The 23,729-nt window shown below is 35.4% G+C and overlaps 1 protein-coding gene across 5 annotated transcripts in view; it reads right to left on the bottom strand.

The window, feature by feature from the left end:
- Positions 1-23,729, bottom strand: part of TUSC3 (tumor suppressor candidate 3) — a 195,891-nt gene that overhangs the window by 80,128 nt on the left and 92,034 nt on the right. For all 5 annotated transcript variants that reach the window (XR_002340155.2, XR_014831977.1, XR_014831978.1 and 2 more), the window contains exon 6: positions 3,301-3,390. Coding sequence is in view for 2 of the 5 variants with exons in the window: in XM_021078324.2 (XP_020933983.1) it covers positions 3,301-3,390 (90 nt within the window). In the remaining 3 variants the exon portion in view is untranslated. The remainder of the gene's footprint in view (positions 1-3,300; positions 3,391-23,729) is intronic.

Raw genomic sequence — 23,729 nt, 5'->3', positions numbered from 1 at the left:
AAAGCATATAGGTAAGGGCGAGGACAGTACAGATAAGCTAACACTAGTTTCTCTGCTAAGTAGTAGAGGCCTCAGGTTGAAAAGGAGAATTATAATGGGCAGGTAATACAGGCGCCATTGAAGATTTCCAACTTAAATGATAACTCAGGTCCACACATATTAACATTATAACTATATTCAAAGTATGCATCTAGTGGTCTAAAGTGCTCATTTATGAAGTCTAGTGCCCAGCATATATTCAGTAAGCAACAGATGGCATCCATGTTGCCATGCTTACTGTAATCAGCACAAGCTTTTTTGGAGCTTACTCCAGCAAACCACATGTGACAGGATTAGAGCCTCATGATTTAGCAAAGCAATGGCTGAAATGGTAAGAAAATAGAGTTTACCATGAAGATGAAGAGTGACAGGATATGACACTTCAAAATACGCCACTTCGGCCTAAGGATTATTTTAAGCTGAAGGCAGCTGAATAGAAGCAGACACAAGAAAAGCGCTCTGCCCTCCTCCATCAAAAACAGGATATAAGTTTACAAAGACATCCCCCCTCTCTATCAGGAAGGACAACTGTTAATCCCTGGAGACAAATTTAAACCCTCATCAATGGAGAAGATAACTGCTAACTGAAATCTACATAATAAATTTTAACTTTTGCTTACATTGCTTTTCCTAGTCACCTCCACATCAATGGCTTCCCATCAATGCTTTTCTTTCTGTCTTTCACTGAAGATGGTAATTAAGCCTGAGTGCTAAGCTGCCTCTGAGAGTTATTCACTTTTCCCTGGATATCTCCCATGTATATATGAGGTATACATGTCAGTAAACTCCTACTTGTTTTTCTCTTGTTATTCTGTCTTTTGTTATAGGGGCCTCAACCAAAAACTTAGAACAGTAGAGGGAAAATCATATTTTCTTTCCCTACACTAGACAAGCTAAAACATTTCACAAGAATGTCAATTATTTTTTTCATATATTTTAACAAATCATAAAAGCAATTCTTAATGTTTTTTAATTAAGGAGTGTTATTCTGGAAGAATATTAAAAGGCAATATTGAAAAATTTGTAAGATTTCCTAAATTTACACTTTTAAGTATCATTAACACAACAGGGATCAAATTTTTGTATCACGCCCTTCTCTATGTGATAGGAATATATCAGGGACCAAAAAAGATAAAAAGCCACACTGTCAGGTGCTTATATCCTATTAGGGTCCTGGCAAAAGACAGACAAAACTAATACAAAGTAAGTAAATTTACATAGCATGCTATAAATACTATGGAGAAAAAAATTAAAAAGCAAAGGGAGATAGTGAGTATGGGTACTGGGATGGGGTATTGAGAATAGGATAGTAAGGAAGTCTTGAAGATAAGGGGACAATTTATTGCTTGATAATTACTTCCAATTATTTTCTCTGTAAAATAATTTAATTTTGAATATTAAAGACACTCAAATTACTCCTTTAAGTCATGACAGATTTCAAAAACATATAGTACACATAGCAAAAACCATGTCTGATTTCCTATAGCAGCTGATTATCCAGAGTCTAATGTTGACTCCATATCCTTGGCATCTATAGAAGAAATTTGGTTATTATGTAGTATCAGTGACTGTAACTCTCATAATTCTTAGCCAGTCCTTAAAACCTGATTGGGCCATCAGGGAATATGCAATAAATAATGTGAATTATATCCCTATATCATAGTTCCACAGGGAAGTTCAAAGAAAGTTGCAAATGATTTCAGAAGAAAAAATAGGAGTTCCCATTGTGGCTCAGCAGAAACAAACCTGACTAGTATCCATGAGGATGCAGGTTCAATCCCTGGCCTCGATCAGTGGGTTAAGGATCCAGTGTTGCCTTGAGCTCTGGTGTAGGTCACAGACACAGCTTGGATCCTCTGTTGCTGTGGCTGTGGCTTAGGCCAGCGGCTACAGCTCTGAGTCAGCCTGTAGCCTGGTAACCTCCATATGCCATGGGTGTGGCCCTAAAAAAAAAAAAAAAATAGAACAAGAAATAACTTTTTAGCTTACTCTTCTTTTTTCTTCATTTTTACTGAAGTATAATTGATTTACAATGTCATTTATTTTCAGGTATACAGCACAGTGATTCAGATATATATATATATCCTTTTCCCTTACAGGTTATTATAAAATACTGAGTATAGTTCCCTGTGCTAGACCGTAGGTCATTGTTGGTTATCTATTTTATATACAGTAGTATGTGTATGTTAATCCCAATCTCCTAATATATCCCTCCCGCTTTACCCCTTCTTAATATTAGAGATATCTGAAGCACTAGAATAAGTCTCATCAGATTACATTATACATTTATATTTATAGAGAATTTATAACAGTATTTGCCATACGATAACCTTATTCAATTCAGAACCACAATTTTAGAAATTAAGAATTCATAGCTATTTTAGGTGTGACTGAAGTTATTACTTTTTAGAAAGACCTTATATAACTTTTAGAGATAACTATTAAAATATTTATGTATGAAATGAAATGATATTAGGCAGTTATTTCAAAAAGAATCCAACAGCAGGTAAAGAGAATGAGGTGGGAGAATAGATGAAAAAAGATTGTTTATGAACTGGTAACTGATTATGTTTGGTGAGGAGTATATGAGGAATGTCTTACTTTTCTTTCCCTCAAAATCCATGTATTTTCCAAAAGAAACAGAGAAAAAAAGGCACACTTTAAAACAAGTTATTAACCTTTGCCTACCTACTCCTAAATCAAAGATAGAATTTTGTAAAGTTGATCGATTATAATATTTCTCACCCACTAAAAGGAAAGGGAAGGCGATGGTAGCAGTTACTAATGTAAACTTTGCTACTGATTTAACTACATACCAATTTCACTTTAACTTTGCGGTAAACAGTTCCTGGCATCCTAATACAATGACCACCAGGTTCTTGATATTTTAGTGAACTCTTCTGAACCAATTAAATTTACAACTGATGGGACATTGGCTATAAACTGTTCCTATTTTTTCCTTTGACATTACATACATATTCTTGCCATAGAGGTATACAAAGTTGAAAAAATGATTTATGTGTGTATATTTGGTATGGTAGGTACACTCACTTTTTTTCAATCCACACTAAAGCAGTCTCCACCCTAAAAAAAATGTGCATGTGTATATTATGTACATGGGAGAGGCAGTAAATGGGAAGAAAAAGAACACATTTAGATTTACAAACAGAATCCTTTCTTACTAAGTAGTAAACACAACTTCTGATTCCTATGTAAACAGGATTAAAGATTACAATATTGATGCTTAGAACATGAACTTACCACTTGTCCATTGTGTGGGTTTTTATGAGCATATGGAGGTCCACGGATATGATTCCACATCTGGCCAGAAGTCATAGCAAAGACTATACACTGAAAAAAAAGGACACAATATTATAACATGTAAACCAAAAAATACCAGAATACTGCTTAAATAAAATAGTCATGAAACTATCTTTCTAAAATCATGTATCAGTTCACCCATTAAAACAACTTTCATTTACTAACAATGAGACCTGGTGTAAGTCACTTATTCTTCCTGCTTCTCAGATTTGATATCTATTAAATCAGGAGACCAACTATGCTGGACATATGTTAATGATTAAACTGGGTAACATATGTAAGGCAGCTGGCAAGGCGAGAGACAATCTGATATGTCCTAACCAGAGCCAGTCAAAAGCATAGATGAAACTGTTTTAGATACAGCCAGGATTAATTCATAAAAACCATACTCGTGCTACATGTTTTGCTTAAATCATGTAATATGCTTAAATTTACAAACCTGCACATCTTTAGACTGAAATGTGTCTTCAGGTCTAATATTTCCAACTGTGTCATAACTTGTCCAGCTCACTTTTTTTTTTTTTTTTTTTTTTTTTTTTTGTCTTTTTGCTATTTCTTGGGCCGCTCCCGCGGCATATGGAGGTTACCAGGCTAGGGGTCGAATCGGAGCTGTAGCCACCAGCCTACGCCAGAGCCACAGCAACGCGGGATCCGAGCCGCGTCTGCAACCTACACCACTGCCTCACAGCAACGCCGGATCTTTAACCCACTGAGCAAGAGCAGGGATCGAACCCGAAACCTCATGGTTCCTAGTCGGATTTGTTAACCACTGCGCCACGACGGGAACTCCCAGCTCACTTTTTATTTGAGCTATCTGCCTCCGGTAGGTAGTTATATCAGCAAAGATTCAAAGTCAGAAAAAGCAATGTGACTGGGAATCTAAACATGTTAGATTTGCACAATTTTTAGAGAAGAAAAGAAGATACAAAAGGGTAAGCTACAGTAGGGAAGGGTAAATTATGAAGGATTTTTTAACACAGACAATAAATCTGCCCATACATATTATAACTTCTTGGGAGTCATAACCTTTCAAAAGAAAATGAAAATAACAGGATTACAGAGAGTAATCTGAATCCTTTCCCCCACTTCCTTGACAATACCTCTGAAATTAACACAAACTTCTTAAAAGCCAGATTTTACTTATACATATATTTGCCTAGATTGGAGACATTTTCTGAAAGTTAAGACTTTACCAAACATTTGCACATTAAACTTAGCTAGAATATTAGGCCCAGAGTGACAGAGAGAATGATGTACCATCTAAGAAATCATTTTAAAGGGTATAATTGTTACGTGAGAAAAATAAATTGTATATCTAATTCACATGAGCAGCAGGTCAGTGATTCAGAGAATATATTAAAGTTAATTGTTCTCTAGATAGATTATAATAGTGTGAAAGGTATACTTTAAAATCCAAGAAAAGATACATCTATTCAATTAACACCTTTATAGTGTAAACAAGTGGCATTTTTCTCTTTAGTTGACACTTGGTTATATGAGAGCTCTACCTTTCTTGGACCCTAACCTTCACTCAATCAGTGCTGAAAATGTACGTATTCTGTATATTACTTTTACCTGCCTGCCCATTCCTCCTCTGTCTTTTACTGCTTCAACTGATGCTCCTATTTCCAATGGTGGTGGCAAAAACGCATGATCAAGTGTGTCTTTTAGAAAGATGGTGCCGGAGGCCAGCTCCAGCGGCCAGGGAGTGTACACTTTTTCCCAATTGGAGATGGACGGAGTCAGCGAAAATGTACAATACAGAGACAGCCTCTTTGTCCCTTCTTTCAGGGCGCTGGACTGCTCAAATTTTATTAGCATAAGTGGTTGACTATATTGACAGTTTTTCACTACAGATTACATCATAGTGTTAAAAGTACATTGGTTAACTATTAAGCTTTGTTTTTTGCTCACATGGTACAGTAGCAATACATCACATTTTTAAATCAACTTAACTAAATTTAATGAGTACAATTCAAGGACAAACAGGTGCAGCATATCATGTGGGAAAGAGGAGAGTCAGCACAAACCATCTCATGGCCAGCCAATTTCCACAAGCTGAAGAGGTTACAGACACAAAAATCTGGCATTTACTAATCTTGTTTTTAGACTAATGTATACCTTTAAGTATTATGGCAGGAAGACAGTATGAGAAAATATAAATCAACTTAATTAGCTACTGCTTAGAAGCTTCTAAAATCAAGGACAAAACTCACAGCTGGGTTCTTTTGATCAAGAATAATATATGTCTAACTTCTATAAACCTCATTAAAATCCTAACTCTAAAGTTTACTGTAACTGGTTAGTAGATAAACACTATATATTAATTAAGTTGGATATGAATAGGGAGAAGTCCTTCAGGATGAAATTTTCATTATATTATTGTTGTAACTTTGTTAAATCACAAATCACCACAGGAAAATAAGAATGGAAAATAAGAATAATAAGTAAAGAATCAGGAAAGACTGAGGAAAACTGAATAACAAATAAAACAACAGGAAAAGACTAGGTCACCCGAGAAACAATCCATATTTTCCAGGGAAAACATGGAAATTGTTTTCCCAGGAAAGCCCCAATTCTTCTCCATAAACATCAAAATGAGAGCCATATAACTTGAGGCCTGCCCTCGGCTTGTACCATACAGGCAGGCTTTTATCCTGACTAGAATCCCACCTTCGGCATGTACCGTTTAGGCAGGCTATTATCCTGTCCAGAGGCCCACGTTTGGCATGTACCATTCAGGAAGGCTTTTATCCTGTCCAGAGGCACACCTTCAGCATGTACCATTCAGGTGAGCTCCCTTCCTTGGTTAGGAACCTGCCCTCAGGGTTTTTTTGCAATCAGGCAAAGTCCTTGTTTTGACTCCCTGCATTTTCTCGGCTCCCCGCAAGATGGTACTAGCCACAGCAGGGAGAACAGAACGGACTGGAGAAAAGTATAACTTGAGGCATAAAAGTCAGTTTGGAGGCTGATTCATAGAAATGTTCAAGAGACTATTGCGGCCAATTCAGTGAAAGTGACAAAATTGAGAGACATAGACACATAGGAAGAATATTAAAGAAGTGGAATCAATAGATGGTGACTGCTGTAATAGAAGACAGTCAAAATTAACCTCTGGGTTTCTGATTTGAGCAACCATGTATATGGTTTGTGTTGCCAGCCAATTAATATAGAACAAGGCAGAAACATGTGAGGATGAAAGCAAAGAAGTTCACAAAGATTTGGAGTAAATTTTTAAATGGGTTGACGCTTATGTACTTTTAAAACATCCATATCTAAACATCTTTTCAGGGTTCCCTTTTCTCCACACCCCCTCCAGCACTTGTTATTTGTGGACTTATTAATGATGGCCATTCTAACTGGTATGAGGTGGTATCACACGGTAGCTTTGATTTGCATTTCTCTAATAATCAGGGATGTTGAGCATTTTTTCATGTGCTTGCTGGCCATCTGTATATCTTCCTTGGAGAAATGTCTATTCAGGCCTTTAGCTCATTTTTCCATTGGGTTGTTGGCTTTTTTGCTGTTGAGTTGCATAAGCTGCTTGTATATTTTAGAGATTAAGCCATTGTCAGTTGCATCATTTGAAACTATTTTCTCCCATTCTGTAAGTTGTCTTTTTGTTTTCTTTTTGGTTTCCTTTGCTGTGCAAAAGCTTGTCAGTTTGATTAGGTCCCATTAGTTTATTTTTGCTTTTATTTCTGGTGCTTTGGGAGACTGACCTGAGGAAACATTTGTAAGGCTGATGTCAGAGAATGTTTTGCCTATGTTCTCTTCCAGGAGTTTTATGGTGTCTTATATTTAAGTCTTTCAGCCATTTTGAGGTTATTTTGTGCATGGTGTGAGGGTGTGTTCTCAGAAAGAGAAAGACAAATACTATATCACTTATATCTGGAATCTAGTATATGGCACAAATGAAACTTTCCACAGAAAATAAACTCATGGAGTTGGAGAATAGACTTGTGGTTGCCAAGGGGGAGGGGGAGGGAGTGGGATGGATGGGGTGCTTGGGGTTAATAGATACAGACTATTGCCTTTGGAATGGATTAGCAATGAGATCCTGCTGTGTAGCACTGGGAACTATGTCTAGTCACTTATGATGGAGCATGATAATATGAGAACAAAAGAATGTATACATGTATAACTGGGTCACCATGCTATACAGCAGAAAACTGACAGAATACTGTAAACCAGTTATAATGGAAAAAAATAAAAATCATTATATAAAAAAATAAACATTTTCATTACAAAAAATCTTTGGAGAGTTAGACTTCTAAGAGACATTTACATATATGATCTAATGACAGGTGTAGGGGAAAAAAAACACATAGGGGAATTGTTAGCACATAGGTGCTTACTAAAGTCATGGGAATGGATGAAATTACCCAAGAAGAGTAGGCAGGGTGAGGTGCAAAGAAGACCTAGAGACATAGAAAAGAATTGTGACAGAAACTGATAAGCTCATAAACTCATAAATAGGAGCCTGCAAAGAAGCCTGGGACATGGAAATCAGGAAGGAGATGAAGACAGTAGATACATTACAACAGAAGCCAAGAACAGAATTTTTGAAAAGGAAGGATGTGGTGGTCAAAATTGCCAAATGCTGGGGAAAGAACAAATACTAAACGACCTGACAAGACTTCTTTTTTCCTTGATTATTCTTTAGAGATACTAAATTATTCAATAGACTAAAGTAGTCAAGAGACAGTAGTATCTATCTAAGGACCCTCAACATTCTTAAGAGACACCACTATTATGTGACTTACTTATTTTTTAAAAATAACTTTTATGGAGTGTAGGTCATTAGTTTCAGGTGTACAGTAATGTGAATCAGCCAAACATATACATATATATCCATTTTTTTTCAGATTCTTTCCCCATATGAGCCAATCACAGAGTATTGGATACATTTCTCTGAGCTATATAGTAGGTCCTTGTTACTGATCAATTCCATACATAGTAATGTATATATGCCAATCTCAATCTGCCAGTCCACCCCTCCTTCCAGTGCTTCCCCTTTGGACCCCCCCCCCAAGGTTTGGTATCAAAATCTTTGAGTCTGTTTCATGTTTTTGAGTAAGTTCTTATGTTTAAAGTATTTTGCCCAGAGTATATCATAGTGGGGAAGGACAGAGGCTCTCAAATTAGAACCCTTGAGTTTCGGGCACCTGTGCTACCATGGAGAAGTTCATCATTCTGGGCCCTAATTTCCTGTCTATAATATAAGGATAGTATCAGTATCATCCAATTTTAAGCTACTGAGGTTTTAGTAAATTAGTCCATGTAGCACACTTATAACTGTATGATATACAATGTAAACTCAAGAAATATTTAATATGATTCCAAAGCCCTCCACCATTTGGCCCCAACCCTCCTTAACTGGCACTGTAAGTTTCACCCAGGTCACTCTTCTTACTCCACCCACTCCATCCATGAGGCAGGGCCTACATCTACATCGTGTAAATCCCACTCATGCTCAGTACTCCTACCTGGCAAACCCTCTCCACACCACCCAGAAGTTCACTCGTGGTCTACATATCATTCTCTATAAAGCCCTTCTAGCTTATTTTATTTGACAATTATTTATTGAGCATACCTGGTATTTACTAGACACTAGGAATGTAAAAATAAATAAAAAGATGGTCCCTATCCTTAGGTGGAAATCTTCTATTAGTGACATGTGCTCTGAGCCATGAAAACTAGGTAGGTACTTCATTCATTCATTCAACATTTATATACTGAGAGCCTACTAGATGTTCAAGAACTATTTCAGAAGCTGAGAATCAAATAATGAACAAAAACATAAGTGGGGAACTGTGATTATGGAGCTTACTTTCTATGGGGAGGGAAATCATAAAAATTTATATATATATCTATAGATATGTATATGATAGGCAATGGTAAGTGTGTTGATTTTTTAAGTTTTTTTTTGTTTTGTTTTGTTTTGTTTTAATGCCGAGTGCTAAGGTCACTGCTCCAAGCATTGGAGAAGCAGACAGAAAAAGACAGAAAACCCCAATTTACTGAAGCAGAAAGCTCCCAAGAACCAGTACTGGTTAGAAAATCCAAAACTGTAATTGATAGACAGGGACAACTCTGAGAGGTAAAAACTCGGGGAGTGGGCAGACATAACCGAGGAGACCCCACATTGTGCGAGTTTTACCTCCAAGAGCTCTATTAGCTCCTCACGTGAAAGTAAGAAAATTCCCCTGTGCTTCTCTAGGGGAGGGAAAGAGGACAATTTTGAAATACAGAAGAGTATTCTGCTCCTAAAAAAGGTCTGTCCTCAGAAGAAAACATTTTACCAGACCCTAACCTATTTGGAGGATATCAAAACATACCTAACCTGGAGAAAGGGATACCTTCATCTCTGGCTTCATCCTAACCCCACATAAGGGAGGGGCAACACTGGGCAACTCCTGTGAAGTCCACGGTCCAGGGGCCCAGGGTCCCCAAAAGCCTGAGCCCTAACCCTAAAGAACCTATCTCCCCTCCTCACAGCACCATCACATCACTAAAGGCTTATTGACTATAGTTCCTTTGACCCAGGACATCAAGTCCCGCTTTCACCAAAGTAAGACATTCGAAAGGGGGAAGAATGCAGTTTGCAAAGATAGAAAAGCTTTCAGAACTAAATCAGATGTGGCAAGAATACTGAAATTATTGGACAAGCAATTTAAAATTATTACAATTAAAATGATAACAGCTTTTTAAAAACTTTATTATAATTGATTCATGATGTTCTGTCAATTTATGCTGTACAGCAAAGTGACCCAGTTATACATATACATATACACTCTTTTTCTCACATTATCCTACAATATGTTCTAATAGCTTTAATGGAAAAAGTGGACAACATGCAAAAATGGATGGGTAAGGTAGGCACAAATGGAAATTCTGAGAAAAAAAAATATTAGCAATCAAAAAACTGCAACAGAAATGAGGAATGCCTTTGATGGACTTGTACTAACAAGACTGGATACAATGAAGTAAGGATTCTTTGAGCTGGAGTATATTCAATAGAAATGCAATTCTTAGGCAATGGTAAGTGTGTTGAAAAGTAAAACAGGGAAGGTAGAAAACATCATGAGAGAAGGGCTGCAATCTAATAATGAGTGGCATTTTTGGCAGAGATCTGAAGACAATGTCCACAAGCCATGTAAGTATCTAGGGAAGAGGGAACAGACCATGAATCAGGCTCTACTGAAGGAGAATGTCTGGCATGTTTTAGAAAAAATGAGTAAAGAAGTCAAGAGGACTGAAGGACAGCTGACGAGTAGCAAAAAATGGCTAAGGTTGGTGGAGTAACAAGGCAGGGCTAGAGCCCAGATCCTCATAGGTTAGATAAAGGTGGAACCAGGAACTAGTTAAAAGGCTGCTGCAAAAGTGGATTAAGAAATAATGAGAGCTTAAACAAAGGTAGTAGGTACAGTGAGAAATAGTTGGGAATGTGGAAATATTTTGAAGGAAGAGTCAATGAGATTTTCTGAAAGGTTAGGAAAAGGGAGGAAATAAGTGGTGAAAGAAGACCACAAAGTTTTCAACTTCAATAATTGAGAAAAAAAAAGTTGCTATTAACTGAGAAGTCAAAGGCTATGGGAAAATTAGGTTTGGGGACTGAGGAGTCCGTTCTGTACCTCTGTACCTGTTCATTTTGAGAAACCTGATAAACTTCCAGGTAGAGGTATAGTATAAGCAAACTGGAATTATCAGTCTGGAGTTTATGGAGAAGAATTGGCCCCAAGATAAAATTTGGGATTCAATAATGTATTTAAAGCTTTAAAGCTGGACACTAAGGAAATAAATATAGGTAGAGAAGATGACCAAAATCCAAACCCCCGGTCACTCTAAAATAAGAAGTGTAGTAGATAAAAAAGTGAACGAGCAAAGACGATTAAGAAGGAACAATTACAGTAGTAAGGAAAAGTACAAATGTGGCCTCCTGGAAGACAAGTGAAGAAAAGTGATTCTGGATGAGATCAGTTATGTTCAGTCTCACAAGAAATCAATGATATGAAGACCCAGAACTAAAATTGAATTTATTTCCCCAGAAAATATTTGTGCCCTTGAAAGAACATTTTCAGTGGACGAGTGGGGTAAATGCCTTATCAGAAAAGAAGGAAACAATGTAGACAGCTGTTTAATTTTGCTGTAAAAGGGATCAGGTAAATAGAACATCTGGAAGAGAAAGCAGTGTGTCCCTTTAGGATAAATAAGTATCTGAATTGCTAAGAAGAATAAAAGTAATGAAAGAAAAAAATAAGGATGACAGTGAAAGAGGGGAAAATTGTTGCAGCACTGTCACTGAACAGATGAGAGGGGATAAAATCTAGTACACAGAGAGAGTGTTAGTCTTAGACAAGGGCAGAAATAGTTCAAATAATAGAGCAGCACAGACTCCAAGGGGCCCATGCATATAATGCAGTGGTGGAAGGAGATCTGTGTACTTAAATGGGATAAAAACAAACCTTCATTTTCACTAAGTATAAAATTTCCTTCAACTATGAATGTAGTTGACAGATCACAATAGTTTTAGCAGTACCTGTGATTTTTGTCAATGGGGAAATAACAGTTATAGTAGATATCCCAAAATATTGTTTATTCTCATAACCACTTCAAAATTACGGTAGCTACTAGATCCATACTAGGTTTGGTGATTTAATATATTAATAAGAGAACATACATATTACAATGTTACAAATTTTACTTACACATAAGGGAAAATGCTCAAATTTTAAAATGATATTAAAACTAAATAGCAATAGCTCTACTATCTGTGATTTGTTGTAGAATTTTTAAATTCATCTCAAAACATGATTTATTCAAGATTCCAAGAAATGGTTAAATAAAACGAAAGCAGGTTTAAACATGTTTACTCTGTCTGCTAAGTCATTTTCAAATAGTAACAGATGTATTTACTGTATTTATAATCATACACAGAGCTGTGGCACTTTTCAAAACACAACAAAATACTAAATAAACAAACTTCTAAAATGCAAAGTGGCCTATGTTAATGGAAAAAACACTTTCTCTAAAGAGTATAATTGATATTTCCATTTTTGGTTTTAACTATTGAAATGTCCAGTACTTCAGTGATCTCATTAATCTGAAAATTTAAATTTTTATAACTAATTTAGCTACAATTTTACTTTTGTAGCTATTTACTAAAAAATATTCATGTAAAACAGGACATGATTCATAAGAGTAGAGTTCAGTTAATTTTTACATAAACATATTTTTTTAACCAACATGGGTTACAGGTTAAACTGCACGTATGTCTTTCTCTGTTGACTCATTTAACTTTGTATAGCAGCATAATGCCCTCAAGGTCCATCCACGCTGTAACAAGTAACAAGATTTTATTTTATTTTTTGTTTTTGTTTCTGCTTTTTAGTGCCACACCTGCGGCATATGCAAGTTCCCAGGCTAGAGGTCGAATTGGAACTGCAGCTGCTGGCCTATGCCACAGACACAACAATGCCAGATCTTAAACCCACTGAGCGAGGCCAGGAATTGAACCCACAACCTCATGGATACTAGGTGGGTTCCTTCCTCTGAGCCACAAAGGGAACTCTGAGATCTCATTTTGTAATGGCTTTAGTAGTATTCACTGTATATACCAGAAAGTCTTCATACATTCATTTACTGATGGACACTTGGGTTGTTTGCGTATCTTGGCTATTGTAAATAATGCTGCAGTGACCATAGCAGTGCATATATTTTCTGAATTAATGCTTTTGTTATCTTTGAATACATATCTAGAAGTGGAATTTCTGGATTATATAGTGGCTCTATTTTTAATTTTTTGAGGAACTTCCATACTTTTTTCCACAGTGGCTATGCCAATTTATATTCTCACCAACAACGCATGAGGATTCCCTTTTCTCCATATCCTTGCCAACACCTGTTGTTCCTTGACTTTTTAATAATAACTTCTGACAGGTATGAAGTGATATCTCATGTGATTTTTATTTTCATTTCCCTGATGATTAGTAACATTGAGCATCTTTTCACACGTGTATCTCTCTTTAGAAAAATGTCTATTCAGACCCTGCACCTATTTTTGAATTGAATTGTTTTTGCTATTGAGTTGTATGAGTTCTTTATATATTTTGGATGTTAACCGCTTATCATATATATGAATTGCAAATATTTTCCCCTATTCAGTAAGCTGCCTTTTCATTTTGTTGGTTTCCTTTGCTGTGCAGATGCTTCTTAGGTTGATACAATCCCACTTGTTCATTTTTGCCTTTTTTTTTTTTTTGTCTTGGCTTTTTATGTCAAATACAAAAAATTATCACCATGAACAATATCAAAAACCTTACCACCTAGGTTTTCGTCTTGGAGTTTTATGGTTTCAGGTCTTACACTCAAGTCTTTTATCCATTCTGAGTTAATTTTTGTGTATGGGATGAGAGAAGAGTGCTTCTCATGCGGCTGTGCAGCTTTCCCAACACCATGCATTGAAGAGACTGTCCTTTCTCCAACGCCTATGCTTGGCTCCTCTGTGATATGTGTGTTTTTTCTATTCTGTTCCACTTACTATGTGTCCATTTTTAATTCCAATACCATACTGTTTTGATTATAGTAAACTTTGAAATCTGGGATCATGATGCTTCCAATTTTGCTCTCAAGATTGCTTTGCCTCTTCAGGGTCTTTTGTGGTTCCATACAAATTATAGGATTATTTCTTCTATTTCTCAGGGGTTTTTTTTTTGATAATTGTAAATGGAATTTTTAAAAACATACCTGGAATCTAATATACGGCACAAATGAAACTTTCCACGGAAAAGAAAATCATAGACTTGGAGAATAGACTCATGGTGGCCAAGGGAGAGCAGGAGGGATTGGGATGGATGGGGTGCTTGGGGTTAATAGATGCAGACTATTGCCTTTGAAATGGATTAGCAATGAGATCCTGCTGTGTAGCACTGGGAACTATGTCTAGTCACTTATGATGGGGCATGATAATATGAGAACAAAAGAATGTACACATGTATGTGTAACTGGGTCACCATGCTGTACAGTAAGAGAAATCTTATGAAAAAAATGGATGTTGAATTTTTTGTCAAATGTTTTTTCTGCATCTCTTGAGATGCTCTTATTTTTATTCTTCATTTTGTTAATATGATGTATTACATTCACTGATTTGATGCCAACATCAACTACAGCAATTGTGCTTTTAACTATTCTACACAATGAGATTTCATTGGAGATTTAGTTTGGGGAAACATAGTTTCATATTTAAAAAAATAAAAAAAAATCATGCTTTCAACTCTTGGATTTAAATTTGTTTCATAGATGTACACTATGCAGTTGATATAGCTTTGAAAAAATAGTTTTCATCTGTAAAACATAAAATTTTAAAAAGACCAAGAGTTAAATAAGCTATTAGTGAAGTTGAAACATTAAATACCAACTGTACAGAAAAAAATAAATATTGTATCTACATTTTATACAATCCTTTGTATAGTCCATGTCTTTAAAATGTTATTACATTAGAAATAACTTAATGATTTATCTATTTACTTATTAAATAGGTGATGTAAATGACCAGAGTATCAACAGACAACTATGTCAGGAGATTTACACTATTCATTTTTCCTACTCACAAGTGAATTGTTGATAGCAAATTTATAAGATTATATTACATGATCATTATTTCATATCACTCAACCTATATGTTTCATTTTTAAGGAAAAAGGAAGGAAGTTTCTTTATGGTCCTTTCAACTACCAAGAAAAGCCTCTTAAGAGTAAATATTTAATGCTATGGAAAGGAATTACACACTAAGGATAGCTGTTTTGACAAACAGTATTTATAACCATCATTGAGTTGGATTAAGAAGAAATTAGCAGTGGCATGGAATACTGAAGTGCGTTGGTCACTCCATGTACTGGATTTTCATAATTAAAAAGCAAAAATCTCAGGAAACCACATTCAAATGTTAAAAAAAAAAAGCAGGTCTGTCCATTTACAAATAATTTTTAAATGTTTAAGTTTATTGAGTCTGTTACCTATCCTTTTTAGAGAAAATTAAGAGCTAGATTTACTAAGAAAAGTATACTCTAAAAAGTATACTCTAAATGGAATGGAATATAATTCATTCTATTATATTGTTGCCATACTCCTCATACTTATTAAAATATATATTTGACTATTATAGAAATTACTTATTTTTAAACAGAACACCCATCTTCGGATGGCCAAATGAATCAAATGCCTGATGTGAAAAGTTGTCTGTTGAAAGTTACTTTACTGGAAAAAAACATTAACAGCAATTATTTTCTTCTCACTCCAGAGCAAAACCGTATGCCACAGAGATAGTACCTGTATGATATTACATGTGACATAAAAAGGAGTTTATTTTATTCCATTTGAAGTCAGATCTGCCCTGTAGTTGTAGAATGGTCACAAAAAATACATTTTTATTGATACCTCACAATGTGTAAATGCCAAATAACCTTTTGTGAGTTGTGGGCACTGTGTAATAATTTATATTAATCTTGAGCTTTTCTGAGTTATAAATACAATTTACATAATAAAACTGATATAATTTCTTTGAGACAGAAGAAACATTAAGGTATATGCATCATCCTACAGTACAAAGTATCAGTGTTAAAAGGCAGAAAACAGCTTCTATCCAACTGAGATTTACTGTGATAATAAGGTTTGGGTTATTGAATAATGTTTTATCTTTCATGATTTTAATCGCAGATTCTTAGGATTTTGTGTGCAAGTGTTTTGAAATGATTAACTACTCAGCACACTAATACTGCTGCTCTGAAATGACAGCCATCACTGCAAAGATTTAGGTTGCCATGAAGAACTGCATTAAGGGCTACAAAACATAACATTTTTAACTCACTTTGATATTCCAAGTCGACATTTCTTTATGAAAACCATAAACTATATATATCTATTCTACATTTTCTCTGAAGTTATATACTGATGCAATTCAATATTTTACACATCCACTCTATTTTAACCTCACCATGAAGCAGGTAATGTGCATGCTTATTTTCCATCATCCTCCATCTTTAGGGGATGAAGGGAGTATGGAAAGCAGAGTGACACCAAACTATAGCCAACGCATATTCAGCTCTGTGAACAATCATCAGCACCATTAAATAGTAGTTAACAAGCATTTTTCCCCCTTAGGAAGCATGAAACGAGGAAGAATTTATAAATACTCCCTTACTTATTTTTTTAAAACTCAAAACCAGGAAGCTCTAACATCTGTGGTTTTTTTTTTTCAAAAAAAAAAAATATATAGCCGATTTACAATGTTTCTTCAATTTCTGTTGTACAGCAAAGTGGCCCAGTGCTGCAGAGTAGGGCCCCAGTGCCCATCCATTCCACATGTAACAGTTGGCAACCACCAACCCCAAACTGCCTGTCCATCCCACGCCCTCCCACTCCCCCATGGCAACCACTAGTTGGCCCTCCTTGGCAATGATCTGTTTTTGTTTTGTAGATAGGATCATCTGTGTCATATTTTAGATTCTACAAATAGGTGATATCATATGGTATTTGTCTTTCTCTTTCTGACTTACTTCACTTAGTATGAGAATCTCTAGTTCCAGCCATATTGCTGCAAATGGCATTACTTTTGTCCTTTTTATGGCTGAGTAGTTTGTATATATATATACACACACATACCTATCTTCTTAATCCATTCATCTGTTGATAGACATTTAGGTTGTATCCATGTTTTGGCTATTGTGAATAGCGCTGCAATGAACATAGAGGTGCATGTATCTTTTTGAATTCATGTTTTGTCTGCATATAGGCCCAGGAGTGGGACTGCTAGATCATAAGGAAGTTTTATATTTAGTTTTCTGAGGTACTTCCACACTGTTTTCCACAGTGGTTGTATCAATTTATATTCCTACCAACACTGAAGGAGGGTAACTTTTCTCTACACCCTCTCCTGTTTTTGTTATTTATTGACTAGTTAATGAGGGCCATTCTGACTGTTGTGAGGTGGTACCTCATAGCAGTTAAAATTAGTGATGTTGAGCATTTTTTCATATGCCTGATGGCCATCCGTATATCTTTGTAGGAGAAATGTCTATTTAGGTCTTCCGCCCATTTTTCACTTGGGTTGTTTCTTTTTTTGTTTTTGCTTTTTTTGCTGCTGTGTTGTGTGGGTTGTTGGTATATTCTGGAGATGTTTTAACATTTACGTATGTTAGTTCCTCTATGCCAGGAAATTGCAAGCTTTGTCTCTATCCTATCCCTAAAGCACTATGAATAGCTTCCTCTCCCCAGTATATACTTTCTGTGAGTCATATACAGTAAAATGAATATGATAATGAAAAAGAAAAAAACCCAAAGAACAAAAATCCACCAGTCATAGAATACAGTCTGCCCTGAAGTAAGGACTCTTAATCCCAGAGGTACTTCCATATAGGTTCAATGATAAGAAAACACAACTGCTAAATTGTATGTGGTTTGGTTCTTTACTAAGAAGTGAGCTTTCACCAAACTGTTTTTCTCCTTATTTTCCTTCAGCATAAATTTTTTTCCATTACAGAAGTGGTCTGCTGTTGTACAGTTCATTACTATTTTTATTTTAGGAGCTTTCATTTTATTATGCAATCCAAGGCTTTCATCAAGAGTTTCTACAAATAAGACGACAATATTTTGTCAAAATTATTTAAAAATACATTCTCATTACCAAAGGGAATTGGGATATGGGTTGTTTTAAACAGACAAATATATAAGATAAATGGTTCAGCATTTTTGGAGAGCCTCTTAATTTTATAAGAACAGGATTAAGAAACATTGGAACTGAACAAATCCAGTTTTTCACTTAAATTCAGTCTTTATACACAAAGAAAAATGGTAAAGAAGATTTGAATTATATATCTGACCTCACTGTTTAAGTGCTTTGAATAGCTTTCATAAGCCATCAGCAGATAAGGGAAAAAACAAAACAAAACAAAAAAAAAACACCAGAAATATGTATAATTCAACATTTTATATTCAGAGTAATTTCAAACATATTGTTTGAAATACTGTTTCAACATACTGTTTGAAAACATGTCTGTTCTCTGCAGCCTGTTACCGACTTCTGAAAGGCTGCCATTGGGGAGTAGACCTACCTGCCAAGATTTTCTTCTCAAGTATGTGTCTGCGAAAGTTAGAATATCTTCTGTTATGCCAGCTCATTAGCTTTCAAGGATTCAGAGGAAAGTCTGGATATCTTTACTGAATGAAGCAACCTGAAAACTGGCCTGATTGTAAAACCCCAAACACTTTTAAACTTAATGACTTCATTGACTGAGACTGACCAGAGAGTAACCAATTACATTAGAGTCGTAATCTCTTTTGCCTCAACTACCATAAAGTGAGAAAATATTTTTAAAATTTCCTTGAAAAAAAATCTTATTTTCCTTACTCTAAAAAGCCAAAACTATAAATTTGCATTTATCTACCATAAGTCCATAGAGGTTCTGTCTGAATTTCTAGACTCTAGCTATTATTGCAGAAGGTGGCTGCTTTAAGGTGACCTGCCTGGTCTGCTTATTAGTCTGTCCTATTACATCTAAACAGTCATAAAGACCACTAATACTCTGTTGAAAAGAAAAGTGGATGAGCAGCTACTGCAAGAAGGCAAAAGGAACAAATTGACAATTAGCTATAAATACATAAATTTATATACATATGTATTATATAGCTTCATTTTTGATATTATTTAACATCTTTTGTTACTTTTAAGTACCATTACTTTTCCTCTTCATATTGGGAAAGAGATTTTATTTTTAATTACATATCTAAATTGTTTACTATGTGAAAATCCAAATGATTTTTGGATCTTGACCTTGATTGAATTCAGAAAACTATTCAACTTGAAATTTATTACCAGTTCTCTATAAATACTGATGAATTTTGTGATGAAATTTCTGTGTGGACAATTGTATCACAGGCAAATATTATCTTAAGTAAATAATGTCTCTTTCTTTATACTTTATTCCCTATATTTCTTTTTCTGTTCTTTTGCAATAAGACCACTAGTAAAATGATGAAAAGTAGGTGACTATGGGCATCATTTTAAATTATCACTACTAAGATATTTGCTAGAAATTTAAGACAGCTATAAGCAAACTTTCATAATAAGGTTAAGGCTAACCTCTTAAAATCAAGAATGATGAATTCTAATTTCTACAGTACCTAGTTTTTAATTAATTTGAAAATGCTGAATGAGCCATTCCTGCAACCTACCTTTTGCTATTTTATATATAGCTAAACTGGGTTGGTAACACATTTTAAAAGCTTTTTATGTCTATGTTCATAAACAGGATTTGCCATGTGCCATGTTACTGCCTCCTATTTTTTGCTATCTCTTCTCTAAATTTACATATCTGGACTTAACATTCTTTTTTGATGGCTATATTTCATTATCTACATCAGAGTGATTTTTAGAATTTCACTGACCTTTGTGGCAACATGTTTCTGGTAAATTTCCTTTACCTGTAGTGAAACATTGCTTGCATTTACAAATTATTTTCTTAAAATAGATATAAACAGCTACTGTGCTAAGTCCTTGGTTGATACTGTCATTATTGCTTATATTTGAATAAGGTCCATTTTCATTGAACCAGCTAATAACTGGAGACTACTCTGGGATGGGAAGAGATTTCATGGCTCAGTGGTTTAATTTTCGTTGTTACAGAGAGTGGCCGTTTACTTAAAATATATCACTTCTGCGTAGTCACACCTCTTTTGTCTCTGAGCAACCGAGCAAGTTCAGGAAGGCTTCTACTACAATCTTCACTCCCCTTGATTTCTTATGATCCTCTGCCAGTAAGAAACATAATCATCATTTCAAAGGTAATTCACTCACTTTACTGGATCTATCTGTGCCTGTACTTTCTGAGTTCTGCCACGCTGGTTCCCCAGGACTGCCTGAGCTGTCATTTACCACCTCTCCAGGTCATCCTTCTGTATCCAAACAAGTTCCAGATCATAGCTGTTCCTTCTCAGAGCACAGTCCCCATTTTCTGGGAACAAATATTTCCTGCCTATTTTTGAGATCTGCCACTAACAGCAGTCCCTTTAGCACCCTTTGTTTCTCTCAGTGAAAAAGGGCCCTGACAAAAAAAGAGCATCTTATACAAGCTGAGCTTGTTTCAGTTGTTTTTGACAAAATTTACAGGTACTTTGGAGTATGGGTTAGTTTTCTCTGTTTTCCAAAACTTCATTTGGAAGTTAATTTTGCAGAGGTTTTATTGTTCTTCATTATGTCCTTAATTTCTAAGAGGAAAATAAAAATTTTCAGAACTAAACTGGAACCATGTTCTTAAAAAAAAACCCAAACTTTAATATAAATGATACCAGAACCTCATAAAAGAAGTTGGGTAGTTTTCTCTTTTACCATTCTCTAAAAAATCTTGACTAACAGTTGATGAATATTTGCTAAAGAATTACTGATCTTGTTGGCTCTCAAGGATTTGCAAATGTTTAATATATTTCTTCCTGACCTAGTTTTAGTTTACACTTTTCCAAAAGTTTTTATCTACATGTAATATAATTTATATATAGCACTCTGATTTTTTTAAGAACTTTTGTTTCAGTTACATGGAAGTAATCATTATGGTGGGATAAGACTTTTCCACATTCTTCCCCCAACCAAAAAAAAAAAAAAACAAAATTGACCATTGCTCATGGAAAGAGTGCTTTGAAGTGTGTAAGACGAACAGTTTCAATGTATCTAGATCACTACTCCTCCAGAACATCAGAGCATGGAGCCAAGAGAGCCTCTCTGTGACTTCTCCTACAGGGGAAAGTGAGCGTCCAGCTTGCCCAGCTGTGTGGTATGCTACCAGAGACACACTTCTTTCTCAATCCACCCAGAGTACTGAGTCATGAACTGAACAACTAGGAGATGGTGCGTGGCTAGGAAAATAGCAGCCATCGCTCAGAATGGAACATATCAAAGGTATACTCAGGGAATCCACCAGGAAGTCTGCCCATGAGATGCTGAAGACTCCTTACCTATGGATCCCCCAACCAACCTATGCTTTTTACCCACACACCCCCTCATCCTAGGGCCAAGCCTCCTGTGCACACCCTGAAGGTGGTAAAAGTAAGCATTTGAGACAGCTATTAGCACATGCAGAAAGCCAACCAACTCTGCAAGGACTGGGAGAAAGGAGCACACTAGAGCTTTTAACACTACCCTAGGGAAAGCGAGCAACTGGGAGGCTACTGGCACCCATCCTAGCTTATAAGATTAAGAGAAACTATACAATATTGAGTACCCTCACAAAAGGGAACAAAAAGTGTAGAACAGGCCTGCCCACAGAAAAGATCTGAGAAAACCTCAGAATCCCTAAGATGGCTGAAAAAAGGAATTTCTCTCCCAAAGCCACTTAATTAATTTTGGAGGAGGTTACAACTTCCTCAAATATGAAGACAGTAATGTATGACTTCCATTTCAAGGAACATGAAAAATCAAAGAAACATGACACCACTAGAGGAAAACAATTTTCCAGTGATCACTAAAAAATAATTCAAAATAGTGTTTTTAAGGAAGCTCACTGAGCTACAAGAAAATACACAAAGGTAATTCCACAAAATCAGAAAAACAATACATGAACAAAATGAGAAGTTTAACAGAGAGCTAGGAATCATAAAAAAGAACCAAACAGATATTTGGGAGCTGAAGAATATGACAAATAAAATGAAAAATACAATAGGGAACATCAACATCAGATTGGATCAATCACAGGAAAGAATCTGTGAAGGAGAGATCACTTGAAATTATCCAGTTGGGGGAACAAAGAAAAAAATAATGAAAACCTACATAATTATGGGATACCCTAGAAGAAATAATCTGTGCATGACTAGAGTCCCAGGAGAAGAGAGGAAAAATAAGGCAGAAGGTTTATTTGAGAAATAACCCAAATGTGGGGGGAGATTTGGAAATTCAAATTCATGAAGCTCATATACTGAACTACCAAATTTCAACACTAAATCATCTTCTCGAAAACAAAATATAATAAAACTGACTAAAATCAAAAACAATTTTAAAAAGCAGGAGAAGGGGAAAAAAACCTCCTATACAAGGGAATCCCCTGTAAGGCTATCAGTGTACTTCTCAGCAGAAAACTTTTAAGCTGGAGAGAGAGGAATGATGCTTTAAAAATGCTAAAAGGAAAAAAAAAAAAAAAAAAAAAAAAGCACAAAGCAAGAAAAAATCTCCTGGTAAAGTCGTCCTTCAGAAATAAAGGTTAGTTTAAAAACTGAACAATGTGATATATGGAATGACTGGCCAACAGGGAACTTCTATAGAACACAGGGAATTCTACCCAATACTGTAATAATCTACATTGGAAAATAATCTGAAAAAGAATCGATGTGGATGTGTGTATATACGTATAAATGAATCACTCTATTGTACAGCAGAAATTATAACATTATAAATCAACTATACTTAAATAAAACCTTAAAAAATAATAAAAACTGGGAAAAAAAACTTTCCCAGACAAGACAAAAGGTAAGATGTTCATCATTCAATTGCCTTATAAGAAATCCTGGAAGAACATGCTTAAGGCTAAAGACAATGTTAACAGCAAGTATAAAGTCAAATTCAGAATACTCTAATCCTATAATATGGTGCTTCATTAATAACTTAAATCTAGAATAAAAATTTTAAAAAGTGAACTATGACACTACAAATACAATGCTTTGGGAGGCGAATAAAAGGTAGTTTTTGTATACAAAGTTAAGGTATAAGAGGTTATAGCATCTATAAGATGTCTTATGTAAGCCTCAGGGTAACCGCAAAGAAAAACTAGACCAGATGCCACAAAAGAAAAAGAGAAGGGAATCAAAGCATATCATTACAAAAAAATAAACAATTCATGAAGGAAGATGGCAAGAGAAGAAGAAAGAAACATAGGAAATGCAAAACAGCCAGAAAACAGTAACATTAATAAATCCATGCATATCTATCGACAATTTACTTGAAATGGATTAATTTTTTATTTCTCCAATACGTTATTTTTTTTTTCCTACAGCACGACATGGTGACCCAGTTATGCATACATGTGTACATTCTTTTTTCTCACATTATCATGCTCCATCATAAGTGACCAGACATAGTTCCCAGTGCTACACAGCAGGATCTCACTGCTAATCCATTCCAAAGGCAATAGGCTGCATCTGTTAACCCCAAGCACCCAATCCACCCAACTCCGTCTTGCTCCCCCCTGGGCAACCACAAGTCTATTCTCCAAGTCCATGATTTTCTTTTCTGTGGAAAGGTTCATTTGTGCCATATATTAGATTCCAGATATAAGTGATATAATTTGGTATTTGTCTTTCTCTTTCTACTTCACTCAGTATGAGAGTCGATA

Source organism: Sus scrofa, chromosome 17 (genome assembly GCF_054392235.1).
Source record: "Sus scrofa isolate SSC_HxYL_T2T_F1_AM1 chromosome 17, Sscrofa_HxYL_maternal_Yorkshire_Landrace_v2.0, whole genome shotgun sequence".
Lineage (NCBI taxonomy): Eukaryota > Metazoa > Chordata > Mammalia > Artiodactyla > Suidae > Sus > Sus scrofa.
The sequence above is the reverse complement of the archived record's forward strand: the minus strand, read 5'-3'. Positions and strand labels throughout refer to the sequence as shown.